The sequence below is a fragment of the Vespa crabro genome, chromosome 11 (genome assembly GCF_910589235.1).
Source record: "Vespa crabro chromosome 11, iyVesCrab1.2, whole genome shotgun sequence".
Classification (NCBI taxonomy): Eukaryota; Metazoa; Arthropoda; class Insecta; order Hymenoptera; family Vespidae; genus Vespa; species Vespa crabro.
In genome coordinates, this window is record NC_060965.1 from 4061661 (window position 1) to 4086258 (window position 24598).

Genomic DNA, 24598 nt, shown 5'->3' on the forward strand with positions numbered 1-24598 from the left:
CGCGTATTCGTGTGCGACATGTCCGTGTGCAATCGGTGCAATCGGTGCAAAATGCTCTGTTTTAAGTGTGCATATGTAAAGAGTGCATCTTGCTATCTTGCATGTACTATCCCTCTTTCTCTTTCTCTCTCTTTCATAGTTGTAGTTGCTCGTCGGATGGTTTCGAATATACATGCATATTCAGATTGGTCGAGCAGTTCTCTAGTAAATTAGACTATTTGGCCTTCTCCATTATTGAAGGAAACCCGCGGAACAGAGCCGCTGCAGCTTGTCTATACTCCACCGTTGCATTCGCAACTTCGCGACTCTGTGGCTTTCACGAAGTTCAGAAAAGTGGGAGGAGTGTAACGAAGACAAAAAGAGAAAGGAAACCTAACTGAGATTCAGCAAAGAAGAAGAAAGAGGGAAAGTTCTTCGTGGAATCGGATTAACAATAAAAAAATCTGAAATTTGTGGTCTTCTGACTCGAGTATACGGTCACACTTTTTATTAATCATCGTATTCGTTAGCATTAATTATATATATATATATATATATATTTTATGAAAAAAGTTCGATCATATCAATAACGTCGATGGAGTTTAAATGATTTACGACCAAATCAATATTCGGGAAATGAGTAATTTTCTTAATTACCATAATGAATACATTGCATGCATTTTCTCGTCTGTTGACAGACTAAACATTATAATTGTGTTTATTTTCGCATTATACATTCGCATTCTATTACCACATTTAACGCTATTAAAACTTTCCGAATCGGTGTAATCAAAGTATTGTTACATCCAAATATTTTAAATGTAACAGTGAATAAAGTTATATACATATATATGTATATAATTCTTTTGTTCAACGTTAATCTTAGCCAGATGGCAATCTACTCGTCATAAACAAAATATTACTTTTTGTGTACAAAAGTGATCATTCCTTCACCCATCCTTCAAAAAAGAAAATTATTTCCATTAGGAAAAAAAAAAAAAAGAAAAATAATAATTTAAGTTAAGAGAACGTATAAATAGGTGTGAATAAAGAAACGAAATTTGAAAGGAAGTCATTCTATTATCTCGTACGAGTCCTTCCGGGTGAGGAAGAGGAAGAGAAAGAGGAGAGGTCGAGCGGATTTCGGCGGTTATTCGTTGGAACGAGTGGCTCTCCGTAGAGTCCGCCGTCGGCGTCGCCATTGCGGCCATTCATCGCGCTATTACAATGCTATCGTGATAGGCTTGGAAATAGTGCCGCATATGCAGTCTGCCATTCACAGGACTGAAAGACGAAATAACGCGCGGTCGACGTGCGGCGCAGCTTCGAACCGGAAACCGGCGCACGACCGTCCGCTTCCGGTCTGGTTTCGCGAATCAAAGGAAGAAGAGAGGGGCTTGTTCCATCCGCTCGTGCCGAATCGCTTTCGAATGGCTCTCGTGCCATTTCCCACCGCGAAACGTTAATTACTAAATACGTTTCGAACTCTACCCTTTCCTCTCTCTCTCTCTCTCTCTCTCTTTCTCTCTCTTTATCATCATCGGCTTTACGTTAATGAACCATGCGTGCTCGCTTCAAGAGAAAACAAAAGTTCGTCAACGTGAGATCGAACATTCAAAAGCATTTATTTTATAAGGTACCTTGACATTCATTTAACTAGATATTATCGTAAAAAGAAATTTATCGATTCGTAATTATTTTCGTTCATTTCATTTGCTCTTTTCCGATGCATAGATCGATGCAATGACTTGTATTAATGAAAAGCAAACGAGACAACGAGGACATGCCATCTAAAGAGCTTAGCAGCTTGATCCGTGCGATGACACGCGATTATATTCGACGTTAAGCGAGCGTTGCAGCGAGCGTCGCAGCGGTATAATCTGAGGTAATCGTCAAGCAACCAAGGTGTCATCGTTGTAGTTGAAAACGTGGGAAATTCAAAAAGAGACACCGAACAACGATAACGATAGTGCATTTGAATGAAAGGATTTGTTGGGACTAAAATAAAAGAGAAAATCGTGTCCGGAAAAAAAAGCGGTAGAAATGTATCCAATACAAGCATACATTCAATGCAATGTAGAAAATTTGTTTCACCGATATCATTTCACAAAAAACAACATGCTGAACACGATAGAGATACAATCTAGAGCCGATACTGATCTCAGATTTAAAGCGAGTTCGTGGAACAACGGCATTCGGTCGTGAATGCTTGAAATGAAAGAATTTTCTATAAGACTTTGTTAAAAGCCACCAACCATATGTCCGATACACCTAACGTAACTCTTGATGGTACTTGAGTGAGTATCTTATTCAAGAGAGTTCCCCTGAGGGTTAGGAGGAGAAGAAGAAGAGGCGCCATAGATAGAAGCGTAACTAAAAGGAGAGTAGAAGGAGAATGGAAGCAGAGGATACGGACAAGGTAGCTCTTCGTGCTCCTTTAAACTCTCGCGCTAAATAAAGTCGAGGGACGTTTAATTTACATACATTTACTCTTCCACTACTCCGACGGTGTTTTCTCTCTCTATCTATCTATCTCTCTATCTCTTTCTCTCAGAATAGCCTGACCCGCGATGTCTCCATACTGACTACCCTCCCTTCTCTAGTCAACGAGTACCAACGACGACTGCTAGTTCTCCAACCCTCGTCCGGCAACCCCCAGGGTACACGTTCTCTTCCCCCAACCTCCCTTCTCTCCTTCTCCTTCCATCCACTCCAGGCCTCGTTCTGTCTTTCTCTAGCCCGAAAACTCGCTGACCCAATTTCGATGAAACTGCATTGCGTGTCCTACCTGCACGGTTGCACCTATCGCATTTCAACTGCACGTCCCTTCCTCCTCTCACTCGTCGTCGTTACGGACATACATGAACAGAGATTTGTGCGTTTGTTTGTGTACGCATCATCCTAACTCCCTTCCTAGTCTACCCAGATCCTTCCCCTACCATTTCTATCGACATATCTCGCTCTCTACTGGACATGATAAAAAATCTGCTCATTTATATATATCGCGCTTCGTATCCATATCGAGAAGCGAACAGTGTGGAAAGAGAGAAAAGGGGAAAATCGAATAATATATGCCGTGCGGAAGTGAACAAAAAGAACGTATTGATCCTCTTTTCCAACGGAAAGCGTTGTCCCAAGAGATTCGATGCGGACCAGCGAAATACGGCTAGAGTAGATTTTATTACGAATCCTTTGTCGAACTTGATCGTTTAATAATATGAATTATTACATTTCGAAAACTTTCATCGGGAATGTTAATAATCTTTGCAATTAATGAGAAGTCACGATTTGACATTATCCAAAATGACTGATTTTATCAGGTTGTACTGATAAGTCTAATTAGAATTGTTCTATGGTCGTTCGACAAGTGCGAGAAAGGAAAAGATAGATGGTGGTAGTTACGTGTAACACGCGTAGAGAAAGGTAACACATAGTACGTTAACTTATCCGGCATGCTCGATCGAAGTCTATTGCATTGCAAATACTCGAGAACGACGCGTGCGCACACGTCGTGACAAATTCATTCGTCGTACTGTGAACGTATGAGAAATTTGCCAGCCTGTACTTAATTTTACTTTTCTGTCCATTCGTTTCTTCTTTTTCTCATTTCAAAGTATATAAACTTTTCTTATCAATCAACGACGATCGCAAGTGGATACAAAACACGATAATTTATCGACTTCTTTCAATTACATTACTTTGCATATCTTCTGCCTTGTTTTGCAAGAGGTATGTCCATGAAACAAAAATTCAAAAAAAAGATTCTTTTGAATTTGCCACTTAACTCTCTATAGTCCAATATTTTTTCATGTCTAATATAATTATTTCAAGAAACATTAACGTTTAGATATGGTACGATCAATCATTAATTTTCTGATGAAATAAATGAAATAAGACTTAAGAAGTACAGATATGCGAGTATATCACTTGAAAATTATATGACGTTATAAAGGATTAATAAAAAAGACGACATGAACGAACGAATTTAAACTATTTCAAATCGATTTCTGTTAAAACGAAACGGATAAGAGCATCGTTTTTCGTGGCTTGCTTTTATAGGGATTTGTTGGAGATCGTTCCTATCGAGAATACTTGAAGTCTCATTCGTGAAACAGCACAGCATGCGAAATGACTTCATACGGATTATAACGGCCGTACACGCACCGTGTTGACGTCAAACCGGTCTTCATCCATCGAGGAGTACACGAAGTACCTCTTTGCCGACGTACAGCGAGTAGCTATTACTGGTCAGCATCGTGAAACTTACTTCTAACACTGTCACACGTGAAACAGGTTTTACCTTTTCGAGTCCTTCCGAGATCGTAACATTTCGCGAACTTGCAATGAAGGTCTTTGCGTTTCCATCAAGGACCGTTGACTCTTTAACGATTGCGCTAGATTAAATGTTTCTCCTATGGGCTGACGATCGATTTAAAAGAAACGAAATCTCGTAACGAAGATTTATAGGGAGTTACGCTCATCGTCGAACGAGCGTAATTACAAACGATATCGAATAAGCTTTTGGCCCGAAATCATCTTCTTTGATCTACGATGATAAATAACTTTTGATCTGGTCTTTACCGATTTCCCTTGACCGAAGGTCGACTAGAAATGAAGAGACCAAAACCCATCGGATAAAGAGAGAAAAAGTAAAAGAAATTAGACGACACGAAAGGTAGAAAAGTAAAGAGAGAAAGGAAGGGAGAAGGAGGAGAGAGACACGAAGCGAATCAGAAGAGCGTGACGATACTCCGTTATCGAACGTAATCGATAATACGAGGAAGCCGAGAACGGGAACGAGATTCGCGCCTTCTCGTTAGCTACATTCCTTCGTACCGAGGTCGAAGCGTCATGAAAGGTTAACCGAGTTGAACGAGTTCGGCTTAAGTTCAACTTCCATTTCGTCCTATATCTACCACCGTGAGCACCCCCCATAGTTTAATGATCTTACTAACTCAGACGGGCTTTTCCATTATTAGTTTGCCCGAGGGTAAACCTACCTGTCTACGTGCGCTGCCGCTCGAAAGAGTTCGATACGGTGCGAACCGCTTGCACGCTTTCTTTAAATAAAATTTATGCTTCGTAAGTTGAAATTTAAGTAAAAGTTTCGCTGTCAAATTTGTATACTTCACCTAGAGATTAAAAAACTGAATTGACTCAAAGATAAAGAAAATTATTTAATTTCTCTATCCTTTTCATCAATCAAACGTTAAATTCTTAATTAAACATAAGCTTTTGTTTTTGCGAAATGAAATAGAATATCATTAATTAAAATCGATAAACTATTTAAAAGGAGATAAATTTGTGCGAAAACTTAACGCATGGCGCCATCAATTATTTAAATATCGTATTACGAATTTGAATCGGTCGATAGTGTAGATCAGTAAATAATAATAAAGATAGGAAAATGAGAAAAATGATTATTGAAAATCGATTGAATCGATTATCAATTTATTCCAATATTTAATTCTTTTTTTCACATATTCAATGTTGAAGATGGAAAATATCCTTATTAACATCAACGCACGCAAAGTTTGCTAGCCTCGAGCGATGTCTGCGTGTGATCTGCCTCGTCGTTATTAACTATGTAAGGAATATAAGATTTTCGCCGGAGGATGTTCATTAACCGAAATGCAAGGAAGGTGTGGAATTTTCGGTTGGTTAACGCGACATCATCGTAATTAACGCGTCGAATTATCGAACTACCAAATGAAAATTATAAGAAAATTACGATTCACTTTTCTATATGATAATGATCATGTTATAAGATCATATTATACCTATATGATAATTCATGAATATGTATGTATTCAAGTACGATATCGTTTTTACGTATTTTATAATTTAAATTGTACATTCAACAATTTAACCTACCAAATACACAAAGAAGCAGGAAAAAAAATAAAAACATATACGAGCAAAAATGCTCTTTGATGAAAACTTCATATAATAGGATTGCTCGCGATTGAAGCTCGTTTTTTAACAAAAAAAATAAATACCGTCATAAAACTGGGACAACGGCTTGGTAAATAGAGAAGATTTGTAAATGTCATTGATGCCGTCACATCGTTTTTGCCATTGGTACCAAAATACACGGTTTGTATTCGCAAGCAATTCATTTATTCAAACCGTATCGTTAACAAAGCCCGCAAAAAATTAAAAAAGTAAATTTAAGTGAATAAAGATATCGTTAAAAATCTAATTGGTACATCAATACGTACTTGATAAATGTAATTATAAGATTTTTTTTAGTTTATAGAGCCGAATTATTTGTTTCTTTTACAAAAATGTAAAATTTATAAATCGATAGTCAATTAATTATATTATAGACATCAATTTTGGAGCAGCTATACTTTCCTTAAAAAACTTGCTTTATGAAGTCTACAATATAAATAAAGATCTAACCGTGAAGACGCATTAACATTAAACAATATTGCTCTTATTATAAATAGCTAAAATATAATCAAATTTGTTTAACAAAGACAATATGCTTACAAAAACAAAAATAAACAATAATTAGACTGATATATTCGTAATGGAATAAATTATTTTATATATCCTTCTACATACATATCTTCTCCGTGTTCTTCTGCTCACTTTCATATTCCTATCTAATCCTAGTCATAAAAATAGAAATATACTATAATCGCGTAAAATCGGAAAGCTAATATTACAGACTGTATGTAAGAAAGGAATATACATTACCCATTGTTCGTAAAACAAGAAATGGATCCCCATTTTATCGATGGTCGGTAAAGTAAAACTCTGTTTTCACTTAGCCATCGTTAAGTGAATTTCCTCGTTATCGATTTGATAGTAGAATAATTTCTGCATTACTGATTTATGGTAAAAACATATTCTAACTTATCGACAGTTGATAACGAAGGTTCTTATTTGTTAACTTGCCAATGAAGTACATTTCTTCGTAGTCAGTTTTTTAAGAATAATCAGTCATTAAAGTAAAACTGTATTCTAGTGTAATCTACTTTTGCATTATTCGGTAACAACGGTCTTTATTTTATCCACTTAGTAACTTGGCATTTATTGATCCATTCAGTGTCAAGTTATCACTATTCATTACAATATTAGTCCTATTCCCTCTCTGTTTATCCTTCCATTTACATTATCTATCATTGAATGTCTCGAACGAATAACGTTAATTGCGTATTCAGAGCTATGATGCAAATTAGTTAATGAACACTTTTTAATTAATCGATCTTTAAAAGATGGCATATGGTTTTTTCTTTTGTCGTATATTTTTACTTCATTCAAAAATTTTCTAACTCGATCATTCGATTATAGCAGTAAAGTATATAACCTATATAAGCTTATATATCGATTCAATAGGCGCATAGTGGCGACAGTGTTTCTTATTGCATTTGTAGTTTATATTTTATTCATTCTTGTCGCTGAAGTCGCATATGCTATAAGCAGAAGATAGTGAAATCCTAAATGATAATTTTTTCGTAAAATTTACTGTTTCAATGATACTTCATTTTTCATCATTTATTTTTTCACATAAATATATGACAATTAAAAATCATATATATTACGTGATGAACTTTTACCTGAATATGTTATGAAAAGATTACTAATTAAAATATTTTTAAGTGAAAACGTATCATAATTTTCTATATACTTTTAGTAGCAACCAATCATAGGAAAGGAAAGTTTATAAAGATGTCCACAATTCTTTGAATTAACTAATAAACTATCTGAAAGTATCATTACTTAACCAATAAGAACTACTTACTGAAATGTCCACAAGATGGCAGAATAATTGTTCAATTGAGCACATAGATTGGCAGATCTATACAAATTCTTTTCACGTTAGATTCTCGTGGCAGGCACGTCGTTAGGACGGTAAGAATATAATAATTCTTTAAACTTCAATAATTTTCGAATATTATTAATATTATTTTTAAATACATTAAAAATTTCTAATTAACAAAATGTAATTAGCCATGTCATTTTTCTTCTTAATCTGAAATATATCGAAACAAAAACGTGTTAGAAAACAACTGCATCACGGCACGTTGCCAATAGCACATACCATGAACAAATACGTAATATCAAAATTTCCAAGCTTACAGTGAATCTCCTTTCTAATTTTTCATCCAAAATAATAAATCAATATAAAATTATCGAGGCAGTAATTAAGAAATTAGATTTGTAAGGTATCTCAATGAAACTTACATAGGTCTAAGATAAATGCCAAGTTATTAAGTAGTATGACATCTTTAAAATAAATCAAATTCTAAAGGTAAATGTTATTATATATTTTTATTATTTATATTTAGATAAACCACTATGCAGATCTTCGTAAAGACCCTTACGGGTAAAACCATTACCCTAGAAGTAGAAGCATCTGATACTATAGAAAATGTAAAAGCTAAAATTCAAGACAAGGAAGGAATACCACCCGATCAGCAAAGACTTATCTTTGCTGGTAAACAATTGGAAGATGGTCGTACTTTGTCAGACTATAATATCCAAAAAGGTTAATTATATGATAATAATTTATTGATCATAATATTAATATATATATATATATATATATATATATATATATATATATATATATATTATAATTATTTATTCAGGTAACATAATTGATAAAATAATTTTATTATCTGTCAAACAGAATCAACGCTTCATTTGGTATTGCGTCTTCGTGGTGGAGTTATTGAACCTACCCTTCGTATTCTTGCACAGAAATATAATTGTGATAAGATGATTTGTAGGAAATGTTATGCACGTCTCCATCCACGTGCAACTAACTGCCGTAAAAAAAAATGTGGGCACACAAATAATATCCGCCCAAAGAAGAAGCTAAAGTAAAATGTATTTGGATTATTTTTTTTTTTATCCAAATCATGGAAGATTTGGATGTCCATCTTTATCTATATTACACATTTTCTGGCAATAGTATGATGGACAACTCAGAAATATGTATCTCTTATTATGGATTGCAATAAAATCTAAGGATCAATCAATATTAAATAATTTTTTTCTACTACACACATGTTAAAAATAAAAATACTTTATTAAATATGCACAATATTTACAGCACGTAAAAGGAATGAATAATTTATAAATAATTTATAATATTATTATTATTATTATAACAGGTTTAATTTAAATTTAATTTAATTCCTTCATATAATTCGTATAATAAATTAATTATCTAATAATATAATTATTAGATCTTAGCTACAATTATTAGTACATACTAACTTTAATAAAAGTTTCTCTTGATTTGCATAATTTTTATAAAGATTCATATCATTAGAGTTTGGAATAGATCCACCTACCTATTTTAAACAAATAAGTTTTTTAAAAATCATAATATACACTATCTTATATATTATAATTATTCATTTACCTTTGCTCTGTTAACATATTGTTCATATATGTTTATGCTTGCATCTTTGATGACTGGCAAAGAACTAACAATCGGTGGTTGTGGGTTTTCTGGGAATGATGCTTGTTGTATCAATTTTGAACGAAGTTTTGTTTGATCTGTCGGATACGTTGCATTACGTCCTATTAAAACAAACCTGCAGAAAATATAAATAGTAAACAATATATTATAACTTTCATGTTAAACATTATAGAGCAATATTGTATATATATAAAACCTTTTGTAGAGGATTATATCATTTCTTGCTGGATATTCTGGTTGCATTCCATATACCGTTTTCATTGATGGAAATAAAAGTTCAAAAGTCGTTAACTCTGAATTATCTTTAGATGCAAATAATTGTGACTCATTCATTTGTGGATGACTTTCATCTTCATCGGATGTTGAATCTTCACTTGAACTATATGCAATAAAATTAATAACATTTTTATTCAAATTAAATATATTTACATACAATAATTATACCTTGCACTAGATGTTGTACTGCTTGTACTACTTTGTCCAGTCATAGATGGATTTTTCATATTCAAATTTTTATTACCAGTTTCTTCTCTTCTTCTACCAGGCCTTATACGTACAGCGAATGGACTGAAGCTTGTTGTGAAATGAGGCATAAAATCTCTAACTGAATGGCTTATTTTATATGCATATAAATCCGCAAGTAAAGATAATTCATAAGGCCTGAGGAAAAGGATTTAATAATTTTTATTGTTTGAATTAATTTAAAGAATTAATAATAAATGATTATCATAAATTTTATTTACCTATGGTAATCATAATAAACATCGATCATTTCTTCTAAAGTACTTTGTACTTGTATCATTTCAGAACAAGTTTTTGTTACTTCATTGAACGCATATGGTAGACATTTTAATATATTTTTGTTCCACCATTGAGTAAGTAATCTTCCTTTACGAAGATATTGACAAGCTGGCTTATGATGAAGATAATAATCTGTTAATAATTCCCATATTGAAGGTTTACCTTCTTCAGGTATAAAAAGGCCTACAAAAAATATGTATTTCAATATTTCTTTAGTATTTATAAGTCCTTATAAATTGACCTAATAAAATAATGAATTACCTAGAAATAAATTAATTGTATGCTGTTTTTCTTGATCACTGAAGGTATTACTATAATATCTACTCAATGTTTGCATAATATCATTCCCTTGGCTAGTCCATGGTGCAGTTTTCCTTGATTTATGGATATATATTACTATCATTTTTTGTTGATGAATTAGATAAAAATTCTTGTTATTACCTATAGGTTCTAATTCTGTGTACTAATTGAGATCCACCATACTGTAAAGCTAATGTATCACCATGATCTTCATATAATTCTTCCAACATTCTTACACAATCAGAATCAAATTCAAGTTTAGGACTCTCTAATACTCCTAAAGCACATAACTGAAAGCCTAAAGCACATTTTCCTATAGCAAATTGAGCTGTATTAGTACGATCCAAACAATCCACACAATTTGTTCTAATAATTCCAGTTTGCGGTATCCCTTTCCTCGCGAAACAATCCTTTATATGATCTTCAATATATTCTAGATCATATGTTTTACTACATTCAACGGATGGCATCTCCAAAGTGTGAGTACTTAAGTAATTATTACATTCTGATTTGGATGAATTATTAAAAGAATTTCTCACATCGTAAAAACTAAATGATAATCCAGAACTTGAATTTGTTTTATGAACTTTTTTAGCATTACTATGTTGAGGCATGAATAAATTTCTTTGACTATAATATGGATTATGCGATTGGAAAACACCCGTTTTTAAAACTGCATTATGAGCTATATTTGCTAAACGACCCATAACATTCACTTCTTTTCTGTGGGAAAAATTGTTTCGTTTATTATTAATATTAAATTAATATTCAATTATTATTAATATTAATCATGCAATGCTTTCTATATTTATAATTCTTATAAATTACCGCTTCAACATTCTTGCCATATCAAAACTTATGTATTGAATATGGTGTTCTGGGGGTAAAAATTGATTTAAATATTTCACAGCCATATTTAATTCCTCGCTTAATGTACTTTCATGTTTTTTCTTCTCACGTTTTTTAACAAGATTCAGTATTATAATTGGTGATCCATACCTCTTAAGAAGTTTATTAAAATGTGCTCCTAAAAAATAATTTAATTATAAAATTTCACATCTAAATTGAATAGACATTCGAATGGAAAATTAATTATTAAATCAATATATTTATTTTTAATTTCTTACCAGCTGTTTCTACATATGGATCAACTAAATCACAAACGATTGTAGGCTTTGGAACCATCTTACTGACATCTTGGCTCCAATGACCAGGAACTGAGCCGCGCATTTGCACAAAAGAACTAAAGCGTCCATTATTTAAAGAACTCACACCAGAATCATGAACAATTTGCTCTGTTTCTACTTCATTTGCTACATCACCCTTAATATGAAAATTTATATATATATATAGAAGTTTTTAATAAATGCTATGAAAAATAAATAATACAAAACCTACATCAAAATTTGCACCACGCTTTAAAAATCTAGTGCCTGCATATTTATTACTTCGTCTAGCTATCAGAGCAATATAAACAGATCTTCCAAAAATGCTAACATTGGATTGTCCAATAAAACCATGTATTACATATAAAATCCAATCTCTATGGAGATCTTTTTCTACTGGTGCTAATAAATGAGAGTTCCATACAAACCGACGATGTGGATTACTACGTACTGCATAATCAATATACTTTTCCTGCTCACTGGAAAAAAAATAAAAAATGAAATATATTACAGATTTCTTATGATTTCTTTTTATTATGTAAAAAATATATTACAAACCTATCATGTTGCCAGTTTTTATGAAATGACCACATATTAAAAAAATCTTCAGCTTCTTCTATATCATTATCTTTCTGATTTGCATTATTGGGTATGTCCAATTTGATGTGTTTTGGTGGTGCCATGTTATATTGTAAAGTATGTGTCAAATCGTAGGAATAACTAAAGTAGAAGTTGCTACTCAAATCAATACCTTGGAACATCTTTACATATCTTTGCTCATCAGGATGAAACAATCGTACAGTGTCATTCGGAATATATATCATTGTAGTATCTTCTATTTTATATATTGTGTGATGACCAATGAATGCCACTCGACGACGTTTCGTTACGAGAATAATATAATATCCTTCCAAGAAGCGTACAAAACCTTTTACAGAAGATTTCTTAGATAAGATTTTGTAAATATTTTTACAAAAAGAAATCTGAGAAAAGTATATAATATTTACTAAGAATTCTATTGTATTTATTATATGATACAACATATACAATTATTTTGAATTGCTGTAAAGTAACCCACATTTTGTGCATCTGAACATGCTTTGTCTACCAATGATTACATTGCTGACAAAATGTCATGCACAGATAACTAATAATAGAGCCATGCTCAAGAAATTAATATACATACCATGTTGCATTATAAATTACATGTGCATAATTATTAATTGTGAATCTTATCTTTATAATGTAGCAGTTGTTCAAATATATATTTTAGAATAATTGGAACCATTATAAAAATATTTATATATGATTATTTTAGAAGATTATTACAATTCATATAAACAATAGTATTTAAATGAATATAGTCTAATATTTAATGATAAAAAAGTTATAGTTCAAAAGAAAAAAAATATTTATTTTTGGCTCTGATAATAAAAACCTCAATGAGCCTTACCAAGAAGACCAAAAGCTGACACTAGCCTGGGAAAAGTATCTCTCTGCCACATATTCTTCCAGGTGAATTTAGTTTTTGTTGGTTTGTGCATCGGCTTTTGTGACTGATGCTGCTCAGACTCCTCTGATATATTTGTGCTGGATTCTTTATTATTGCTGCCTTTGTTAGCAAGCATATGTAAATAAGCTGTGTTCTTTCATTATAATTAATAATGGTTCTGATATGATATAATTAGATTTTTAAAATTTCATAATTAATAATAAAATGATAAAGTTATATGGCATTTATAATATATAATATGTGTCATATAAGATAAATAAGTGCAAAGCTGAGGAGCCTAAGCTATTGCATTTATAAAACTATCATGTGCCATAGGCAGATTTCAGACTATTATATTTAAAATAATACTGTTTTAATGATATTGTGATAATGACTCGATAAATATGATTGTTAAAAAGTGTACAAATTTGATAAAAATATTATTACCATAACAAATATTTACTACAGAAGCATGTACATGCAATGATAAACATTATAATTCTTTGCACACCATACTAGAACCTTTATTATATGTAATATAATGTAATATCTTAACTTACCAACAATACCAAAAGCTGAAACAATTCGTGCAACACCACCAACGTTATTGCGCTGTCCTATACGTGTACGATTACCCATATCTATCATATTAACGAGATCTTGTATTTCATCTTGAGTATATTCTCTCTTATCATCAATGACAAGAAGTTCCCTTGGTTCCATTCGATCAATTTTTAAAACACGAAATCGCGTTAATGTATTATTTGATCCCATTAAATAAAATCGCTATAACATTTTTATATTATATTATTTACTTAAAAGTTAATATTCTTATATATATATATATATATATAAAATCTTACCGATTTTGTTTCATAAAGCGCAATTTTTTGTATAGAAGATATTATAGGATGAAATATCATATTTGGCACAGTATTATCATCCATTATTAATCTATTTAATTATAATTATATGTATTAATATTTATACAAAGTTATTTGTCATTAACTCGTTTAACAAATCATTGCAACTTATGTTGTTTAGGTTAAATCCTTGGAAATTATATACATCTAATAAATATTTTGATAAACATAATGTATCTTGATTTATTTATTCAATTTTAATCAAAACATCATTTGTCAAATATATTTATTGATATCGTAGCCATGTATTTATCTAACACTCTTATTCGATAAAAGATATAATCTTAGATGACAGATACGTATTATTACCAACAGAGAGTGCTGAAATGCAGTGTCATAACTAAAAATTTTGGTTACCTGTTTTAGATTTAGAAATTTATTTCTCTTTTGTTCTAAATCTATAGATTTAGAAATCTATATTAGTTTTGTTCTACGAATGATAGAAAATATTCTTATTTTTATATTTTTTTTTTTTTTTCATATTATAGTAAATGGATTAATTCCAATAGGAAAACAGTAAAAATAATATATTGGAAAATAGGATGAAAAATTCAGTACAGAATTCTCTGGTATAATTCTACTTTTTATTTTATACATAACATAATGTGAATAATATGCATGTTACATTTTTATATATTTCTACACTATATACATATATTTAATTCTTTTTTGCAAGTTCATATAAAAATGTTCCAGCATCAACAAGAGCCACAGACATTAATGCAAGTGTTACACCATATAATATCTTATCTCTGCCTCCTGCCAGTCTATACACGGGTTTGTTCAAATCTTTCTGTATAAAAAAAAAAAAAAGAAAAAATGTGATATTATCATATTAATTGAATTTATATAAATTTAATATAAATGATCTTATATTAAGAGCAATTATATATAAATTCTATTATATAGATTACCTGGAAAAATGAATATTTCTCAAGCAATTTAAGATCAATGGTTGCTTGACCAACACCTTGTGACTTAACTTCAGCTGGTTTAGTCTTCATGGTGTCCCAAATTATTTTTTGTTCTGATGTATTTAATACACTAGGATTCTGTAAAAAGAAACGAAAATTTATCAGTAATAATAAATTTTAATGATTTAATAAGATAGAACTTCGTTTTTAACTAAAAATTACTTGAGTGTATATTATTTTAAAATTGTATTATTGTTTCCAAATCCTGTTCTTTAAATATATATCATAACAAATGAATATTAATAAAATCATATATGAACACTGTTACGTGATCGATACGTCGTCTGCTGATTAAATATGGCAAGTACAGTAAAACAATTGAAATACATTTTGAATTATAAGTAAATTTAAGCGCAATAGACAATAGAATATAGAATTCTTTGATCGTTTTCAATTTCAATTGTTATTGAAAAAGAAATGTAAATTTGATAAAAACTTGTTACTACATGACAAATCGTTGTTAACAACGATCGATGTTAATTTAATAAAAAATGCACGAAGAGTTGTCAACTTTTTAATAATGATAAAAAAATATAAGCGAATAAATTTCAATTATTACTTACTAATGGATATAATGGTTGAAATCGTGTAGATTCCTTTAATCGACCAGTAAACGGGTTAAATTCGTTGTGGGTCATTATCTAGTAAATGCCAATAGTTGTGCAACCTTCCGCAGCAGGCACTGAATACATCCAACGTAGATCGTCTCTAAATAAAACAGAAGAGATGGTAGTATAGAATAAAGATAGTTATAGTTTAAAAATTCTTTATGTCTAAATATGATTATTAACTATTATTAACAGTTACCTCTTAATTCATAAAATTGTTAATAATAGTAAAAAAAGTTAAAAAAATTGCTTTTTTCAACTTTTGATAAAGAGTATAAAAAGAATGTTATTTTGGACTAATTGAAATACTAAAAAAGGAAATGTTAAAAGTCCAATTGTTTAAGTCACATATTGGTATATAATAAATTTTTTAAGAAATATTCCTGTATATATAGTGACATCTACAAATTTATTAGAAGAAGGTTAGTCAATAGTTAAATATGCTCATTGAACATTCTATATTTTTATGATATTTTTCAAAAAAAATATGAAGTATTAAAATATAGCAAATTTATAAAAATATATAATTAATTAAAAATTATTGAATAATATATAATAATAATATTTATAAACAATATATCTTATGTAATATAATATCTCACATATAAATTTATAAATAATTATGGATATAAGTAATGATACTCTTTATTTCTATGTTATATCATTGTGTAAAGTAATTTTATATTTCATGATACTTGTATATGTAAAATAAAATGAGAGAACAATAATATATATATAATAAGAAACTACTTTAACATTTGAATATTATAAATCTTATTTTATATATATATATATAATTATAATTATCATCTAAATTGTCATGGTTACAATCTTAAATCTCCAAAGAGATATATTATGTTATAATACAAGAAATTTAGGATATCTCAGTATAATGTTATTAAATATTGTATATGTATGATTATTACTAAATTTATTAATATACATGGTTATATTTTATTTACAATCTAATATTCTTTTGCAACATTTTTTTTTTAGTGTCAGGAACTGCGAATCATTGAGGACAAAATGTAACACTTCAGGTGTAAAATTATATCAATAAATATTGGTAATTAATATACTTAAGGTAAAGATTTTCTTGTGATTTATGTTTCATTATTTATTTGTTCTTTATAATATATTTCACAGGAGTAAATAATTCAATATTGCGATATTAGCGCCTTTGATTTTCTGTATTATCGACCGAACAACAAACAGTTGAAAACATGTCATGGCTGATCTTGTGATTCATAACAATGTGTTAATTTATTTTTCTTATTCTAATAAAATATGAAAAATACACATTCAGGATTACAAATGGTAAGAGTAATATATACCTATATAAAAAATTAAACACACATTTAATTTTAAGTCAATTACTTGGATGTATTATAAAATTCATATAAAATAAAAAAAAAAGTGTTATGTATATCTATCCATAATGTGCTATTTAATAAGTATATGTTTATTTGCATATGAATTATTTTAATAATCTTTGTAATTGATATTTACATTCATATCAACACTTATAAAGTAATATTGCAGTAATCATATATATAGATTATTATATCTTAAAATCATGTCATTGACCTGTATACTCCAGGATCCTGTTTCTACCTTGAAACGTAATCAGTCCATCACACTCCGTAGCACACGTAGAATTTACAAAAAATGGGGAATAAAGTATCATGCAGCAGTAAGAGATGCTGTTTTTATGATGCATTCAATGCCACTTGTACCCTTAAAACCACCAGCATCTTTAAAATGTGATAATGAAGAGTCTGATTTAGTATATGTATGTCAACAATGCAGAGATTGGTAAGAATTTTATTTAAATATAAGTATTTCATTTTGCTTTTATATAAACTTATTGTAAGTAAAGAAAGACGTTCAGACTTTATCAGTTTTTTCAATAAATTTGTTTTTGTCTTAGCTTTTGGTTTAAAAGCAGCTTTGAAGATCATAGTCAGCGACACAGTTGGATTTTAGGATTTTGGTGTCAGAAATGTTTCTTAACAGTATGTACACATGTACCTAATAGTAACTCACCATGTGATCTGTGTGTAAATATTGAGCGTGATAAGCGGTCATATATGAGAAAGAAAGGTATCCATAAACATCAAAAAATGGGGACTATTAGAGTCTTTTATAATCAATGTCAATTTTTTGCACATCTAAGATTGCATAATATGTCTTTAGTCAATATATGTGATATTATGTTAATGCCATTACCAAATATGGAGATTGATTGGACACCTAAATTGGATACAGCTTGTGAAGCACTTTTGGAATATTGTTTCATGAAAAGAGTACATATCATGGATTGGTTTCGAGCCAAAAATGTAGATCATAATTGGTGGCAAATAGTTGAAAGTAACATCGAAGATAATGATAATCCTATTACAAAAATTTTAAAAACCTATAATGGAAGTAATTTATTTAATTCAGATATAGCAAAAGTAGATGCTGATTTGATTCCTTTGGCCGCAATGTACAGAACTAGTTCAAAATCCTCTACTGTTGGACTTACTAAAATAGCATTAGAAAAGAATGAGAAAGATTACAATAAAAATATTAAAAATATAAGTAGTGTTACCACAGGTAGTAGTGTGCCCAATCAGGATACTGATGAAGATGAAGATAATCCTTGCTCTCCTACTGATATTACCTTTGTAGATTGTGATTCTACTTACAATACATATGGTCCATTTGCAGATTATTCTTCACGCAATAGTAAAATGACCAATTCGAAATATATGCAATATATAAAAAACAATACACAATCAACAGTAAACAAAAAACAAAGTAAGAAAAAAAAATTAAAGAAAGAAGTTGTAAATTATATTACTTCCGTTTCATGCTCACCTAATAGATCATCTAACTTCATCAGTACAAAAGAATTTTCCAATCAAAATTTGGAGAAAGATATTAGTTATATGCAAAAAGATCTTGCACATAAATGTAGTGGTAATGCAAAATTATCCACTGTTGCAATCAATACACAAAATGGTTCTGTAGACAATATAATTAAGAAATCAATTAGCAAGAATGCAAATTTGCTGCCTAATTTATCACATAAAGGAATAATGAATCAGGAATATCAGAAACAAAACTATCTGTCAGTTTTAAAAAATGATTCAAATTTACTAACATTCCAAGGTACAGACTCTGTGAAAATGAATGGACTCATTGCTCAAATTCCATCTCATCTTCGTGCTAATAATAAAATATTATTTATTGGTCAAGATATGGATGGAGTAAACAACAAAGCCAATCATGCAATACTTGATGCAAAATTTCGTGAAAAAGACATAAAAACTATGTCTACCAAATTAAAATCTTTACATATGTGTAATAATGCAATATCTGAGGACAATAAGAATACTAGTAATTTAAGCAAAATTGCAATTGAGTCTAATAAAACAAAAATTCATCAAATTCCTCTTGAAAGTAAAATTATGTATCGAAATGGCAGTAGATATGTTATTGCACATACATCAAATTTTCAATCAAGCACACCTACATCACCTGATTCATCAAATAATATGCAAATTGTACGATACAATACAAAAAATCAAAACGGAGTAACGAAATTAACTTCAGTTGAAAATACATATCTTAACTTATCCGAAACAAATGTTTCTTTACCTACACCATCACCATCTTCATCAGAATTATCAAATAGTTCAAGTTGTGAAGCTCAAAGGAAACAAAACTTATCTATTGCTTGTACACAAAAAGGTTTAGAGACATCCAGAAATTATTTGAAACCGAAATTTAAACATTCTATATTGGATTTATTGAATGATGATGTATTGTGTGAAACATTATCGTTTCGTAGAGCCGAAAATGCAGAAATATATTTGAATATAAAACGAACCAAAAGTAGTACCAAACAGCTGAACGTAGTTACAACTGTAACAATACCAAATTGTAGACAAGACATGTTGAATGAATTTCGACAATTGAATTCCCCTGAAATAAAGGAACGCATTTTGCACTTGCAAAACGTTCGTACAGAAATTTTGAAAGTTATGAATTTTGCAGGCGATAGAGACATCGAAAATACATTAAAATCAATTAAAAACTTACAAAAAGCATTAGAGGATGTTCTTGAATCATGCAACCATGAATCTGAAGATATGAAGGATGTTTGGAATGATCAAGAAGTATTATTGAATGAGTGGGAATCAGAATGTCAGTTATCTGGTAATGAATTGAGATGCGCCACGTGCAGTAAAATCATGAAACCCAAAACTTATATTCCGGGATTTTCCAAACCAGCAGAAAATGATACTATATATTGCTCATGTTATAAACATTTTTGTCAAGAATGTCGTAGTTATCAGGGTAACGTTACTCGATTCTTAACACATCAGAATTTTCATGAAGAAGAAAAGCCCTATGCATGTCCTGATTGCTTTCGAAGATTTCCTTCTTTTAGATTACTTGAAGGACATACATGGTCTTTTTGTTTTCATATGTTGAAAAAACGTGTTTTTTGTTGTAAAATATGTCAGATAGATGGTTTTCAGGATACGGAATCTATAGCAAGGCATTTTGCTATTATGCATAGTACTAAAAAAATAGCATGCGAGACTTGTTATATGGTATTAGATACGTACAGTGAATATAAAAGACATCGCGACAAAATGCATTCGACTGTGCTTAAATTTGAACCTATAAGACTGATGATTTGCAAACTAGGGCAATGTATTAATCGGTACGAGAAGTATATGATGCACTTAGAGAAACACTATGGTGTACGTAAAATAACATGGTTGAAATGTCCTTTTTGTTCATACTATAATCTCGAAAGCAAACAGTTTTTAATTCAATTTAAAATACATTTTCAAATAGTACATCTCAATCGTTTAGTAGAAATTATTAAACCAGAAACATTGAAAGATATTTTACCGACTAGTCTTTCCGAATGTTTATTTAAAGAAAAAGAATCATTAATTTATGACAATGAAAGATTCAAAAAACAAAAACATATTGATGAAAAAGAACGTTTAGGTCCAATCGTACCTAAAATATTAAACACGCGAACTATACCATCAGAAGATTTTGATCGAGTTTCAGAGAATATTGAAAGTATTACAAGGAATAACAAAAGTTTACATTCGATACAATCAACAATAAAAAATGGAGTGGAAGATAATGTTAGATCAGAAAATATAGGTTCTTCAATACTTGAAGCAAAAATTAATAAAGAAGATAATCTACCGAAAATTTTAGATGTAATATCAATAAATGATGTCTTATTAAAAGATCAGAAATGTTCATCAAATATTGCTGACGTTGAAGAAATTACTATAAACATTAAGGAAATACAATCAAATGCTGATAAGATAAAGAAACTTAGATCTGTAATAAATGATAAATCAGAGGAAACATGTAATTCTCCGAAAGAAAATATAAAAAATGATGCAAAATGTACAGAAAGTGATAATGTTACTCCGGAAAATAACGGAGAAGTTCAAAATATTATCACCAAATTAAAACAATCAAATACGACGATAACGGAAATTTTGAAACCTACTATTAAGGACTCAAAGGTACCTGCGAACGTTAGCAGGACATCTGGTTCATTGGAAACTAATTTAACAGTTAGTAACTGTAATAATATGCCTAATGAAATAGAAACATGCGATAACATAAATTCAACGAGTATAACGAAGTCAGAACAAGTGACTGCTCTTTCATCAAGCAACGATTCCATTAATTCAGAAAATACACAGAAGATACCAAAGCCGCCACCTTTAATCCGTATTCCTGAGTATATTTTAGAGAGTAGAAATCATCAGGAAGTAAAGAAAATTAAAAAAAAAAAACGTACAATTTCAGGAAATCGTAAAACAAATATCAAGCGACTATGTCGAATAGCTTTAAATGGTCCAACTAATTCAAAAGATGTGCATCAAGATTATTTATGTCATTTGTGTGGTGAACTGATAAATACTGCTTGGCCTATCATAAGTACTCACTTCAATAAAAGGCATTCGGACGAGTGTAAATTATCAATTGTAACACCGCGATTATTAAGAATAACTCCTGAATTTATTAATGGTGGTTATAAAGAATTGTTTAGTAATAAAAAGCGTAAATCGGACGGAACAGTACCGAAAGAACAGAGCTCGAAAAAAAAGAGAAAATGGAGTACAAAAAAGCATACAGATTCAAATAATTCATATGGTGAGGGATTATATGTGGAACAAGAATCTGTGGAAGATGGGAAGGGTAATTTCATATGTCGGAGATGCGATCAACGATGTGCGAATATGTCAGATCTAAGGAAACATATAGCTTCCAATCATAGAATCAAAGGTCGATATTTGGTATGCTTGGAATGTGGTGAAAACTTCGTTGTTGCGCCAAGTTTACAAATGCATTTGAAAGCTTTTCATGGAATAGAAGATCCTATTTCATACATGAATCAAAATTCATCTTATGCACCAGATAATATTAATGATCTTGAAAATGAAACAAAGGCAATGATAGCCAATCAATGTTACGTATGCATGGCTGTATTTGAAGATAAAGCTGCTGTTGATAAACATCTCAGAGTACATGGTATGGCATTTCTTAATCGCAAAAGAATAGAAGCTCAAAATGCTTTAAAGAGTTCAGATAAAAATATAAAAGTCAATGATGATAAGCAAAGCTTTCAAAAAGAAAGTACAAAAGCACCTATTAAACGGGACAATCCATCAAATACTATTCTTGAAAAAATTAATGTAAGTAATATATATTTCTATGATGCAAAGTATTTTGAATTAAACCAACATATACGTTTATTGATTTATTGTTTTAGGCTACGATATTAGAGGAAGCGCAATGATTAAAGGCAGAAGTTCTTGTAAAATAATACGTATTTTTTATTTCGATTATATACATAAGTTTATCATTGTAGATAATTTATTGTACATTCTTTAAAATTACCTAACATGTGAGATGGGGATATGTACAAATTTCAAAATTGTCGACTCAATACGAGTTTATACATGTACATTTTTTAACTACTAGTATGTTTTCAAACATTTAGAGGTTCATTGTAAAATATGATTTATTAGATATCACTTGTTATGTTAATGTAATTAGATATAGATCTTAATATCTTTAGATATTAAAAATATGTCAGTAAATTCAGTCTGATTAAATTTTTTACTTTGATGTAATTAATTTAATATAATTTATCAAATGAAATTTTATTTTCAAGAAAAAAAGACATTATCAATTAAAAGTAGATTAGTATGTGAGACTGTTTAAAACGAATCTTATAACATTTCTATTTGTGTTATATTTTACGACAATTACAAATTTCTATAAAATTTAATTTTCTGATTTTGGGTAATAAATATATGCACGTTTATTTGATTAGCATTTGTTTGACATAGTAGTCAAATAAATTGTTAATATTATTGTAGAGTGATATTTGAATTATTGTCTTCCCTCGAATTATAATTTAAAATATGATATCTATGTCTCTTTCTCTCTTTACATATAAATATATGTATATGTATGTATACGTCCATATACATGTTTATATTTGATAATTCAAGGTGCTATTATATAACATTTAAGAGAGTTCGTGATTTTTTTTACGTCGCCTAATTACATTTATTTTTTAATTAATCTTCTTAATTAATTTTCAAAGCAATAAAGGTTATTGGATATAATGGAACAGTCAGGAATTAATTTATCTATTCGCAAATTTGAACGCTTGCTTTTTTGTCCTTAAGGAATAAACTATTTAAATAATTGCAATATTTCAAGAAAATTTATTGTGTATCTATATTAGATAAGAATATAATAGACTGATAATAAATTAACATTGTTTAATAATTATTTATACGTAACGAAATGGGAGAACCTTCTTTATACTATCTGTTACAATAATTTTATACTTCATTTCATGTTGACTGACATTTAATTACATATATTGGAAATCACGAATTGTTATTTACATAAATGTGCGCTTTGGCCGTATGAAATTTACTAGTCATGTATTGAAGGAAGCATTGTCATCCCTAATAAATAAATTATATAAGTCATAATTTTTATTGAGAATGTATCTTAGAAATTTTTACCTTATCTTCGATTTATTTCAATTGTATATGATTTAGCGTCTTTCAAATATTTTAGAATCGAAAAGAATACATGTGCAAATGTTTTTCATTGGAATTTTATTAATTGAAATATTAAAAATCAATATAATTTGCAAATGTGATAGCAAAGATAGATTAACAAGAGAGAAACAAAAAATAATAATTTAAAATTATTTTTAACAATTCTTAATAAAAATTATATTTATGGGATTTTGAGGAAAGGATGTGTATTATTAAAAATAGTCAAATAGTAAGTAGAATATATATAGTATTTTTTTATTACTCCGTTTTTGACAATGACAGTTATTGCTTATTAGTTAAAGACTTCAATGATTGACACAAAGATATTCAAGGTACGAAGTCGGTCGAATGGCTATCAATCACATCCATCGAGAATAGTCGAATTCCTTTTATTTCTTTATATAAATATATATGTATATGTATGTCCTATATATATGCACGCACATATACAATATACATACGTATATACACACGTATATTTTATGTGTATATGTATATATATATATATATATATATATATATATATATATATATATATATATCCTTTTTTATTAGATAGATATCTAAATTACGGCATGAAAATATCGATATAATATCTCGACTCGTACTTATTTTATGAATGAAATTGGCATATTCTTAATTTATAATCTTTATACTTTTGGAAAGATATATTCGCGTCGTACGTGAATACAGGTACTGGAGAAAGGGGCTTTAGGGCACTGAACACTTTTGATTTCGGGCCTGTAAGAGTATTTGCGGTACTTCTTATGTGGTACAATCA

At 29.8% G+C, this 24598-nt stretch overlaps 4 protein-coding genes across 9 annotated transcripts; 2 read left to right on the forward strand and 2 right to left on the reverse strand.

The window, feature by feature from the left end:
* The first annotated feature begins 7698 nt into the window (after positions 1 to 7698).
* Positions 7699 to 8975, forward strand: LOC124427817 (ubiquitin-60S ribosomal protein L40). The gene is made up of 3 exons (XM_046971157.1): positions 7699 to 7842; positions 8280 to 8479; positions 8624 to 8975. Exons 2-3 carry the CDS (start codon positions 8290 to 8292, stop codon positions 8818 to 8820), a joined length of 387 nt encoding a protein of 128 aa, XP_046827113.1. The 5' UTR covers positions 7699 to 7842; positions 8280 to 8289; the 3' UTR covers positions 8821 to 8975.
* Positions 8761 to 16022, reverse strand: LOC124427816 (polyphosphoinositide phosphatase). Of its 4 annotated transcripts, XM_046971152.1 has the most exons (17): positions 15888 to 16022; positions 15644 to 15788; positions 15021 to 15158; positions 14047 to 14899; positions 13744 to 13969; positions 13145 to 13303; positions 12250 to 12619; positions 11924 to 12170; positions 11653 to 11848; positions 11354 to 11552; positions 10667 to 11248; positions 10487 to 10599; positions 10168 to 10408; positions 9869 to 10084; positions 9621 to 9803; positions 9365 to 9539; positions 8761 to 9293 (listed from the first exon to the last, which is right to left on the reverse strand). In XM_046971152.1, the coding sequence occupies exons 4-17, from the start codon at positions 14128 to 14130 to the stop codon at positions 9189 to 9191; spliced, it is 3096 nt and encodes a 1031-aa protein (XP_046827108.1). In that variant the 5' UTR covers positions 14131 to 14899; positions 15021 to 15158; positions 15644 to 15788; positions 15888 to 16022; the 3' UTR covers positions 8761 to 9188. The 4 variants fall into 4 exon arrangements, with proteins under 4 accessions (XP_046827108.1, XP_046827109.1, XP_046827110.1 ...); XM_046971153.1 differs by lacking the exons at positions 13145 to 13303; positions 15021 to 15158; positions 15644 to 15788; positions 15888 to 16022 and having other exon boundaries at positions 14047 to 14436; XM_046971154.1 differs by lacking the exons at positions 13145 to 13303; positions 14047 to 14899; positions 15021 to 15158; positions 15644 to 15788; positions 15888 to 16022 and having other exon boundaries at positions 12250 to 12674; positions 13744 to 13877.
* LOC124428147 lies at positions 14513 to 15718 on the reverse strand. Its single transcript, XM_046971884.1, has 4 exons — positions 15644 to 15718; positions 15021 to 15158; positions 14780 to 14899; positions 14513 to 14536 (listed from the first exon to the last, which is right to left on the reverse strand). Exons 1-4 carry the CDS (start codon positions 15716 to 15718, stop codon positions 14513 to 14515), a joined length of 357 nt encoding a protein of 118 aa, XP_046827840.1.
* LOC124427815 lies at positions 15975 to 23758 on the forward strand. Of its 3 annotated transcripts, none has more exons than XM_046971150.1 (6): positions 15975 to 16110; positions 16685 to 16772; positions 16835 to 17005; positions 17289 to 17503; positions 17619 to 22425; positions 22503 to 23758. In XM_046971150.1, the coding sequence occupies exons 3-6, from the start codon at positions 16976 to 16978 to the stop codon at positions 22527 to 22529; spliced, it is 5079 nt and encodes a 1692-aa protein (XP_046827106.1). In that variant the 5' UTR covers positions 15975 to 16110; positions 16685 to 16772; positions 16835 to 16975; the 3' UTR covers positions 22530 to 23758. The 3 variants fall into 3 exon arrangements, with proteins under 3 accessions (XP_046827106.1, XP_046827105.1, XP_046827107.1); XM_046971149.1 differs by having other exon boundaries at positions 16685 to 16754; XM_046971151.1 differs by having other exon boundaries at positions 16685 to 16754; positions 17336 to 17503.
* The last annotated feature ends 840 nt before the right edge of the window (positions 23759 to 24598 follow it).